Source organism: Mesitornis unicolor, unplaced genomic scaffold (assembly GCF_000695765.1).
Source record: "Mesitornis unicolor isolate BGI_N332 unplaced genomic scaffold, ASM69576v1 scaffold40976, whole genome shotgun sequence".
NCBI classification, from domain to species: domain Eukaryota; kingdom Metazoa; phylum Chordata; class Aves; order Mesitornithiformes; family Mesitornithidae; genus Mesitornis; species Mesitornis unicolor.
Window position 1 is genome coordinate 438 of NW_010193719.1, and position 11,882 is coordinate 12,319.

The 11,882-nt window shown below is 36.1% G+C and overlaps 1 protein-coding gene across 1 annotated transcript; it reads left to right on the plus strand.

The window, feature by feature from the left end:
- Window positions 1-3,125: 3,125 nt before the first annotated feature.
- On the plus strand, window positions 3,126-11,795 carry LOC104543052 (uncharacterized protein KIAA1841-like; the record flags this gene model as incomplete). The annotated part of the gene is given in 7 exon segments (XM_010187551.1): window positions 3,126-3,288; window positions 5,129-5,315; window positions 8,532-8,625; window positions 9,662-9,900; window positions 10,739-10,797; window positions 11,580-11,612; window positions 11,644-11,795. Coding segments are annotated over 7 exon segments (914 nt in total), but the record flags the coding sequence as incomplete, so codon positions are not given.
- Between the last annotated feature and the right edge of the window lie 87 nt (window positions 11,796-11,882).

Below are 11,882 nucleotides of genomic sequence, written 5' to 3' on the forward strand. Positions count from 1 at the left end.
GGCGGGTCCCAGTGGCGCGGTACTGCATGAGGAGGCTTGTTACACTTGTAGAATCTTGCCCCAAAAACTGGGATCAGTTTTTTGTTTGGTTGGGTTTTTTTATTTGAATACCTTATCTTAACTTTTATTCAGACTAGTACGTGGCCAAACTACAGTCAAAGTTGCTCTTATTTCTTCTCCCCGTCTTACCCCCCCATTCTGCACCATCACTTTGTTGCACTTAAGGGTTCTGCATGAAAGCTTGTGCCCGTGCCACCGTCTTTCCCTTCCAGCAGGTTATGCACGTGCAAGGGGGTAGTAATTCTTCATTTTAGGTTAATTCTTTGCTTTAATTAAAAAAAAAAAATCAGTCTTAAATGAGGTCGTGCATTTCTATAATGTAAACCAACTTCCTGCATAATTCATTAACTCCTTATTGAAATAATATCAGTTTAATGAAGTATTAAAGTGTTGGGAATCTTTTGCACCACTTAATTTAGACTTCTAAGTATTAATAAAATTTTCTGTTGTGAGTTGGTCAGAATTATACAGTTCTTAAACTCTTTTTCTCTAATTTCCATAGTTGAAGAAAGGGTTAACTTGAGCTTTACATGAAGTAACAAACTGGAGAAAATCTGTAGAAGTTGCCTTCTCTCTTTTAAAAACATGATTTATTACATACTTTATGTTGCTTTTCTTATGGAGTGCACCATTCTTGCATGAGACAGAATCTTCTATATGTCCTTAACTGTACTTCTGACAGGATTTCCTAAAAGACAAAAAGGCAAATGTTAAGTAACACATATAAAGTCACAAAGAGGAGTCCTGTGCTCTTTTCAAAATAGAAATAAAAAACTTTTGCATCTTTGTAAATAAGTAAGATCCTTCTTTTATCTTTGCAGCAATAAGCATATATAAAACTGCATTTTGATGTGTGAAACAAATAAAAAGATATTTGAGAGACAAAGGCTTCATCCTCTCTGAATATGTCATTATGTTTTAGAGTACCTGTCATCCCTTCATGGTAGGGTTGCTTCATGTTCCACAGTGATGTGTACATAAACTTGTTACCAGCAGAGTTCTCAAAATTTTTCCTTTAAATGATAGACTAACCAATGCAAAATAGCCGCTTTTTCTTCTGTCATCCTTTGATTTCCTGCTCTAGTCATACTGTAGAACTAGTCCTTAAAGTGGTGAACTATGGAATATTGACATTGCTAGCAATTTTACTTTTATTAAGTGTTTTTATGGCTCAAGACCAGAGGATTCTAATACTCTATCGTTTGCTTACATCATTTAAGCATATTTTTTAAACCAGCAGCTACATGTGTCCAAGCTAGCACAAGAAGTCAGCTTCATACCTTATGGCTCGGTTTTGCTACTGGTACTGACCTGTTCTGGCCTGGTTATTTCTTTTCATAACAGTAGATATGGTAGATACTCAGTGGCTTACATATAACTGATACTGACATCTGTCTGTGCACTGACAGTGAGAAGTCTCCACCGTGGAATTGCCACAGCAACACCACTTGATAGTACTATCACGGTGAGGGCTAAAGATTCAGTGACTCCAGGGACTGATCTACCTTTACGTTTAGTGGCATCTGTCTCAGTTTGAAAGTTTGGGCTCGTATTGTCTGGGAAGGACACTTGTCCTTTAAAACTGGCTATTTGGCATACTTTGCAACAGATTTCATTTGGAGAGACTTGATAAAATGATACGACTTTTCCTATTGGATTTGTCTTTTTGTGGCTTTTTTTTTCCCTCATGAATATATGAAACTTAAGAATTATCTTAGTAAATTCTGGGTTTTTTCTTTCTGATAGTTTCATTCAGCTGCTTTTTTGTTGCCTGCTATTGTGATTTCTGTTTCTACCAACAAAACAAACAAACAGAAAGTGCTGGAATAGCTTCCAGAGTCAGAAACAAACTCAGTGCTATTTTGTATACTCTAAGCATGTTTTCTTTTAGCTGCATCAAAAGAGGATGGTGCAAAAGAAACATCTCTGTGTAGTATACTTCTAGTAACAAGTGATCAGATAATCTGCTGTCATCTCAGTGTATTTTCTGTGACATTCTCTATAATCTTTGCTTTGTAAGTCAAAAATCTGTATGTGGCTCTTTAGCTTCTGTTATTTATGTGATCAGCTCAAGGTACTTTGGAAAAGGTCCAAAGTGCTTTCCAAATATGAGTCCTTGCTAAGCCCCTCATATTACTTGTATATGAAAGTCTTAATTAATGTCTCAGTTTTCTCCGAGCATATTCTAAAACAGGACTTTGAACTTTTACTGTGTTCCTTGGTGCTAGACATAAAATTAATTTTGAAAAAGAAAATGAAAAAAAAACCTCTAAGTGTAGCACCTTTTTCAGTTTACGAGAACTGCATTTTTTAAGTGTTCGCTGCTATACTTATGTGCCTTGTTCTGGCGTTCAACCTGAAGCTGAAGGAACAAGGTTTCTTGGCCCCAGTAATCCCAGCTAATCAGGAGTTTTGAGTGCCTTAGGACAACTCAAAAGTCAGGCTTCCAGGGTGAGAGCTAAAAGGCATCTGGGTGTCCTGTTTCCTGGCTCCAAAGTATTATTGATTGCCCTTTGCTGTGTGCCTGGTGTTGGCTCCTACATAATAGAATTCAGGTATGCAAAACAAATAGGCAGAGGAAGAGGAGACCAAAGTTGAGCAGTAGAACATTTGGGGAAACAGACAAGTATATTTGAATGTAAGTAAAATTAAATTAAACTGTCCCTTTGTAGCTTAGGCTGCTTGTTCTGAGACTGTGGGTGGTCGTTTTTTGTTTTTCTTTGGTTTTTGGTGTTTTTTTTTTGGGGGGGGGGTTGGTTGGTTTGTTTTTTACATTGGAGGGATCAGTGGTGTGAATCCTTCCTGGAAACAGCTCAAATGAGTGACAGTTTGTGCCTGCTGCTCTTGAGTTGGTTTTGGTGTGTTTTACACATCTGCTTCTCCCTCCAGGGTTTTGAGGATGCAGGTATCAATGCATAAGTTTTGTCAAATAAAGCATTAGTACTTGACTGTAATGCTGTGGCAAACATTTCCCATAGTAATTTATGAAGTGTTGCAGTTAATGTAGATCAGGCTTTAGCAAACCATGCAGTAAGACTTGCTAATAACACTTTCTTTTCTAGGCTTAAGTAGCCAAAGATGAGTCGTGGATTTTCAGAAAACAATAACTTTCCGTATGACAACAATCAAATGGTTTTGGATATGATCCTGTGTTCCCTAGTTGGTGTTCCTCAGCCTATCAACTGGGACAGTGTGGCAAGGCTAGTTCCAGGATATACATCCAAGGAGGTGAATTTACTAATAGAAGAATTTGTATACTTTGAGCAGTATTTTATGAAGAAGAAAAAATCCAGGGGGGAAAGGGTTGGGGGGGGTAGGGGAGCAGGGAAATTGAAGATAAGGAATTATGTTAAATTAGCAGTAATTGAAAAAATATATTTTTTTGTTTCTATAAAACCTGAACATTGAAATTAAGAAATACATTCTGCTTTTTATTTCACTAGAACTGTTACAGAATAAGAACAAAAATTACTGGAAAGTAAAAATTAGAAAGTGGAATAAAGGAAAGAAAAAGTAGTTGTGCTAACATATTTCAAATTACATAGCTAACATTTTCATGGAAAGGATGGCAGCACCTACTAACCTCTTGTAGATTGTAGTATGCTTACTAGCAGACCAGATAACTTTCTATGCTTGTCATTACAATCCTAAGGAAATAAAAGTTACAGATCTCCATTACATGATTAAGAGTGCAGTTACCTCTTGCTTGGTTCTACAAGATTTGTGTTTTTCTTTCTTTGGTTGGAAGAGTGTTGGAAGAACCTAGTGCTTCCGTATACTTAATCTTTCTGGATTACTGAATTTCCTGGTGAAATGCGTACTTCTTAAAAATAATAATTTTGGTTTTGTTTCTTGTTTTTGTTTTGTTTTGTTTCTGAGGGGGGGTAAGCTAAGAGAAGAAAATGTCTTTTGCCCTTGTGATTCAGCAAAGCTGGAAAAATCAAGCAGACTGTCTTTATTTTCTTGCACACTTAATCAAATGTGTCATCTCACGTTAGAACATAAAAATGAATGATTGGGAGTAGAAGCTTCTGTGGAGTGTGACTGCCTTTCAAGTGCTTGGCAAAGCGCTTGTGGGCGGGTAGTCTCTACTGTTTACCTTTCAATTTGCAGACAGTACCATGCACATTAGGCAAATAATTATGAAAGCATCGGTGAGCGCTTTCCCCTCATGTTAATTAAGATGATACGATTGATCAGTATGTGTCTGATTACTCTGTTTTGAGAGAACAAATATGGGGAGTCTCTAAATAAATGTATACCCTTGCTTTTATGTATCTTTTGTGTATAGTAGACTGTCATTGTTGCAAATTTGAGACACTGTTAGTATCAGGAGGATGTCATTGTGTGCACCTCTCCCAAAGGGGCAGGTGGTATGCAGCAGTGTCAGTTAGCTCAATCCAAAATAAATAAACAGAAATAGCTGCTTGAATGAAGCCTAATGAGTGGTGTTTCTGGAGGATCACCTGTAGAATTAAGTAGATTTACTTGTATGTGTAAATTACCTGTGTGGAGGATTCTGCTGAAACATAATTGTCTATTTATCAGTACAAAATGGAAAGACTTTCTAGTTCATCAAAGCAAGGAATGGAAAGTTAATAGAACTGCAGTGGAAATCACCGGTCCATTTTATCCAAATCAGACTAGAAGTCATGAAGTAGAAGAATAATAATTATGAACTAATTACTGTAGCTACTTTTAATACTATTTAACAGTGTTTACAGTAAAAGTATTAGTTACAGAATGAGAATTTAAATTCTTCCCGTAACTTTCCCTTTTGAAGATCAGGCTTAAAACCACAGGGTCTGAGCAAATAAAGGTTGAAACGGTTTCTCTCTTATTTTTTCTCTTTCTTTTAGTGTATTTAATTACGGTAAATCTTACTTATTTTACTGTATATTTATGTACTTTCCTCATACCACTAACTAAATAGGAAGCATTGTAAGTTTAATATCAGTAACTGTTCACATGCAAAAGATATTAAATACAATATCCATCTCAAATTATAGTTATTAAGAATGTACTGAAAGCTACTACTTCATTGTACTATCATTTAATCTTGTGACAGTGTGCAAAAAGGTTTGATGAACTAAAAAGCAGTGGAAGTTCTCCTGTTGACAACCAGTATAATCCCCTGATGGCTGCTGGTGGGAGTCCTGTGGAAACTTTAGCTACGTACATCAAATCCTCCTTGCTCGATACACAGACAGAATTTCAGGAGCCTGCAATTGGGCAGGATTCCATTACTATAACTGGTATGTTTTCAGTCATTCTGAAATATATTGGCTTTGATTATAATCCATATGTGCATGCCTTTCTGTCCTGAGTGGTAAGTCTACCCAAGAATAGTACTTGTTCATCTTTGAAAAAGAAAGTTAAGTATAAATATAAGGCATACATGAACTCACTTTCAGTTAGTTTAGATTAAGAATCTGTTTGTTTGGGTATTTTCAATAGCTTGTCTTTCCAAAAGGCATAAATTCTTATGCAAAAACTTTTGTTTAGATTTTTTGGTGGGGAAAAGAATTACTCTCCTGTTTTGTATCCCCAGTGTTAAGCCTACAGCCATTTGCAATCATATTAAGCAGTGTTATTAAAATGACTAGAAAGTTTTGGATAGTAAAGCTGCAGAAAGCTGAGAAGGTGATCCCTTGAAGTCAGACCCTTCTCTTTGAGCAGAAAGCTCTGTGTTTGCCATGCTGCTCAGTGGCAGGTTGGCAACCTAGGAGTTGGAGCGTAGTTTAGCTACTTTTTGATGCAAGACAGTCTTGCAATGACATATATGTCCTAGTCAATTATGTGTAACAAAATGACAGAAAAGGACCAGTCCTAATAGTTTTATTTCAATCTGAGCATCATGAAATATTGTTAAACATCTCCTTAAATATTTCTGTAAGAAGCTGTAATTAACTGTGTGTTAGTTCTCTGGTTTTCCTTGTAGACTGAGATATTTTCAGCACCTTGCAGGATTTGGTAAATATGTTGCCTGAGAAATTTGCTTCAGCAATGAGTAAACACTTTCTGTGTTTAAAAATTAAGACAATGAAGTGCTCAAACAAAATGTTATCTGTTATGATGTCCTACACAGTGGTGCAGGTTTCTGGTCACTGTTCTCTTTGCAAAAGAAAAACAGCTGTTTAACTTTTGCTGGGGAACTAATAGAATGTTTTTAATAACTGTAACCAAGAGATGATATTTGAAAACTGCATATGGAATATCTGGACTGAAAATGCTTCCAATCAGCTTTCAGTTATGTACTTGTTACATGCATGATGTGAAATAAATGCTTCTTGCATCCACAGGTGGCTCCTTATAAGATTAGTAGTTTCCCAGTAGGCAGTTAACAAGCTAACTCTGCTTACAGAACTCCTTAAATAATTAGTGCATGCTTTCTTTTTAGCGATGTAATACATGTAATAAGTAATAACGCACTTAAGTACCTTGATGTTTCCTACTACAAGATCCTAGCCTGAGATTTTTCTGTTTTATTTGTGACTTTGAATAAATAATTTTCCCTATTTATATGTAATTTGTTTATATGAAATTAGGATAATTAATCTTTTTCTCACAGGCTTGAGTGAACTCACCTTCTTAATATTTGTAAGGTACTTGTATATTTCAGAATTAGGGATTTGAGAAGAACTATTTGTCAGGGTTTTTTTGTTTGTTTAACTAGTGGATTTATTCACATCTACATATTGTTAGGATCAAGAATCTGGGGCCTCTTTGGATTTGTTTGTAAATGTGAGTAACAGCAAGAAAAAGCAATCAGACTAAATTCATTTTGAACTGGATTCTGGTTTTGGCTGAGTTATAAAAGCTCATTTACTAACAACAGTTTGCCTTATAATTAGCAGGTGAGTCCCTCTAAATGCATAATATGGCAGTAAACAAGCATATAGGATAGCCTTTTACTCAAAGTATTTATTACTAACTTTCAGAAGTCAAACTGTAAGATAAGAAGAAATGTATGGTGAAGTTCAGACATCCCCCTTAATTTGGTTGTGTTGCATATTTTTGTCAACATAATTTCCTTTTAATAATTAACTTCACTGTCTTCAAAATAAATTTCTTAATATTTGCAGACAGAACTCTTCTGTGTCATTTTTTTCCATAGAGGCTTTCTTTAAAATACCTTGCCTTGCGTTCAAAGCCTAGGACTCCCACTGTGGCTGTATTTCTGTTAGGTCGTCTGCCGGCAGTGGAATGGCTGCTCTGAAGTTGTGGCTGACCTAGCCCCTTCCAAGGTTTTACTAGGGTCTGTCTAATAAATCTTCACCTTTTCTTAACTGTGTTCCCTGTAGTATGGCCTTACAAAGGCTTAACTGTGCAAGGCCTTAGGCTGTATCGTTGGAGGAAGTTTTGTTTCTTCTGCCTCGAGTGTGATAACTTTGCTTTCCTGAAGGGCTTAACTGCTGTGTTCTGAGCTGTACAGAGCTTCCAGATCATATCAGTCTGCTATAGTTATTTTGCCATAAGAAGAAGAGGTCTATCTTGGTCTCCCTCGGAAGAGGATAGCCTCTTACATTACATGAGAGGAAGAAGTTGCTTCTGGAACATTTTTTTTTCCTAGAAAACTAGCAGTAGGGAGTAATCATGGAAAATGACAACCTTATCACTTTCATCAGTGAAAGGTATGTGCCCTTCCATTATTTAAAAAATATAATGATCTTTCTGACTATAGGCAAGATTATTGAAGTTTCAGGTTGCAGTGATCCATTCATCACAGTCGGGAAAGTTCTTCAATGTCTGATTGCTGGGGCTGATTGCTAAGTCCAGAACTTAGTGGTGTTAATGACTAGAACTCCTGGACTTCACTGGGTTTTGTATCCAGGTACCAATGCCTATAGCACATTTGTGGAGATAACCTATTTAAACTAAAGCACAGCTGTACTTTATTTCTGGAATAAGCTATGTGATGTAGCTCTAGGACCAGCCAGATTTCATGGTCTGCTTCCTTTGAGCATTGTTTTCTATAATCTTCTGCTTTAGGCCATGCATTTCAGAAACTTAGCAAAAACACATCTTAAGAGACTTCTGTGCTTCTATTTAGACACAATTTATTTCCAAAGCTAACAAATTATGGCTAGGAAGTGGAGGTGGTCTCAAGTTGTTATATCCTGCAGCAAAGCTTCCTGAAAATGGAAGTTTTGATGTGACAGAGTCTTAAGACCCATATCCCACAAAGCAGACAATGAGAGCTAAAGGAATGGATTGCATTCCCAGAAGGAAATGCTGAAGACTCTCCATGAATCTGACTGTTCTATGTTGAGACAGAGCCAATCTGAATTTGCAGCCTGGAGTCTGGGCAACCTAGCAATGCTGCTGATCTGAGTTTCCAGGAATTTGGATTATCTAGAAGCCCTTATGATAGCACAGATTTGTTGCTAGTTGTGTAACATTGCCCCACCATGACAGCTGTTACTTCAGGCATTGTTGTTCTAATGCAGCCTTTTTTCCTTACATTTAAGGAAGACCCAGCACAACCTCCCCAAGGACTTGTTCTTCAGAATCTGAGAAAGGTCCTGGGCTTAAAGGTAGAGAAAGCACTGATGAAAGCCAGGGGTAAGAAGAAATTAATGTTTTTGTTGTCTAGGGGATTATAGCACTGACAGAAAGATGTCTAAATTGCTCATACTTTTCTGCTATCAGAAAGAAAACAGCTGGAAACATCCTAATAAATGCTGTAAGACGTTTTGAAACCTTACATTGCTACAGGAATTCTGGGAGTTGGTTTGAAAATTTCTTATATGCAATAGGGATAGTTTATTTATGAATCTTAGTGGCTGATCACTGCTGATTTTAAAAAGGAATGAAACAATACTATGCTTAATAACATTTTAATTAAAAAAATTCTGTGAACATAGATTTATTGTAAGTAAAAGTAGGAAAAGAAAGCTGTAAATGAAGAGTGGAAATGAAAAATTTTACTATCAGTTCAAATACCTATGCATGTCACTGTTTTTCATACTATCACATCCCTGTTTTCCATACTCTACAAGTACACATAGAGTTGTGTTTGTTTGAAACCTAACAGTAACTGTCTTTCTGTAGATACAGCATTTGACCTTTTCTTAAGAAATAGACATTTTAATATACAATAAACCAATTTTAATTTCCACAGATGAACATTGCTGTCTGTTGTATGCTATTGTATGTCCTTGGTGTCTGAGCAGTTTGGGGGGGGGGTGTGTGTGTATATATATATATACACACACCTATTATTTTCAAGAAGTTTAAAAAGGGAGAACAAAGAAATTCTCTGTGTCATTCAGGTAGTATCTCATAACAAACTGGTAACTGGAGCTAGAAATTTGCTTTCTCTGGTCCCTTAACAATTAAATTGCACTGATTATTTGATGTCAGAGGATATGCATCTGTGTTCTTCACCTGACTGCTATCTGGCAGTAGTTTCTATCAATACTTTGTATTAATAGTTAATAACTGCAATTTGTTTTCTTGCTGTTAATAAAAGCCTGTTAGCAACATCAGTGTTGCAATGTGTGATCCAGATTTGGAGATGAGATCTCTGTTTATCGGTTTTGTTGTTCTAATTGGCTTACAGTCCTAATTTGCTTTGTGGCTTTTTTTTCTTTTTGAGGCCAAATATGGTGATCCATGTGTGTGATGAAGCTAAAAACCTTAAAGAAGATTTTGTTTGTCCTCGAGACCTTTTGGTTTCGGAAATGAAATATTTTGCTGAATATCTGTCAGTGGATGCCCAGCGCTGGGAAGAGGTGGACATTTCAGTGCACTGTGATGTTCACATCTTTGACTGGTTGATAAGATACGTGAAAAGGAACGATAAAGATTCTGAAGCTAATGAAATGCCCACTTTAGGTAAAAGAAAGCCTGCAGATAATTTGTTGTAGGTTCATTGTGTTCTGCACTAATGGAAAATTGATGGTTTTGATACAGTTCAGCCCCAGTCCCTTTGTTTCCGACTTTTGCATCGAAGCTTGTAATTTGTTAGAAAAGTGTTACAACAGACATCCTCTGGTCATTGTAGCAGATGTCTCTGCTTTGTCAACACTGACAGTTTTGAGGAACCATCCTGATAGCTGAAACAGTGAAAAAGGTCTCGTATATTTTGGGATCTGGTATTTTTAATTAAGGTTCTTCAGACCTCTTCTGAACAAGGACAGAGGGGTAGTTTTAAAATACTGGTGATTGTTGGGTTTTGTTTTGTTTCCCCGATACTCCTCATGGGCACAATTGCAGTATCTTCTATAATTTTGATGCAGTCTGTTACAGTGGTAGAAGAACTTTTACCTTTAAGAATCTGAGGCAAATTTTTAAACTTTGCTACCCTTCTTAAAAAATATAAACAGAAGAATAAAGTTACAACTTGCAATGCAAAGGTTATGTTAAGCAAAATCTCATGTGGGTGTGATGGCTACAGATGGAAGTTAATCTTGTGTAACTGGTTAGTCGTTACATCCCTTTGAAGCCATGTTTTCTAGTTTTTATAAATTCCGGTTTGTTTGTACACTGGCCACTTAAATGATAAACCAGACCTTAGTTTTAAGATGGAAAATGTTCTGCATATCGGAAGATGGAATGACAGGTTGATTGGTAAAATAATACTTAAAACTAATATTAAATATGCAGAGGGAGGGATGTGATAGGAAATTATCAAAAGAATTCATTTAATAAACCCTTTTTTGTTGCCTTTTAGAACCATCAAATGTCATATCAATTCTTATTTCTTCTGAGTTTTTGAAGATGGATTCATTAGTAAGTATTAAGAAAGATTCTCTGCCAGAAGAGCACGGTTAATTACCAGCCCAACAGCTTGCTTTGGCTGTTACATAAACAGATGATGTAGTGAGAACATTTGGAGAGTTTTACCACCTTTCTTATTCAATGCAGTGGGTTTTTTTCCTTATTAAATTATCTAATATTTGCAGAATCTCAATGCAAGAAGACTCAGAGTAAGTTATTTCTAAATGTGATGGTCTTGGAGTTGCCATCTGATGGAAGTAACATCAGTATCTGACTTCTAGTAGGTTTTATCAAAAAAGATTATTAAATGAATGGATACCTTTGTCTTATATCCTTTTTACACAAATGACACTTCTGCAATTTAGGATCTGGTTCTCCAGGTCTATGTAAGTAATATCTACTGACTTGTACGTTAAAGTGTTGGTCAAAAGTTCTGTCACTGGGGTGACCTGCAATTAAATGGACAGTAAACATACCTGTTTGAGATCCAGGCAACACTATGTATGTGTACTGTGGTCCTCTTTTTACAAGCAAAAAGATGAAGCATTTGTGCATTTGTTTTCTGGTCTGTAGAAACCTTTTGGAGGAAAACGTAAACTAACGCAGAATCCCGTTAATTCAGAGTCTCTTTTAGATAAATCTGAGACTTGTTTTTTATTTTTAAGTTGAACTTAAATAGTTTTCCAAAACACCACACTTTAAAAAATAAAAATCTTGAAGCAATTAGTGCATCTTTTGAGATAGCCTTGTCTAGACTTCCTTAACAATATTTCTAATGTTTCTGTTTTTCCTAGGTAGAAAAATGTATTCATTATTGTCACAAAAATATAAATGCTATTGTAGCCACACCATGAAAAGATGAATGCTATTGTAGCCACACCATGTAACATGAATTGTATCAATGCTAATCTTGTCACGCACATTGCTGATCTCTTCACACACAATGAAGTGGAAGAGCTGAAGGACAAAAGAGACAAATTTAAGAGGTAACTTTTTTGCCCTGTAATGCGGTACTGAAGTGCTGTAGGACTTCTGGATCATTTTTCAGAACAGATAAGACACTGGGGGGCTTAAAATTATATACATATATATATATA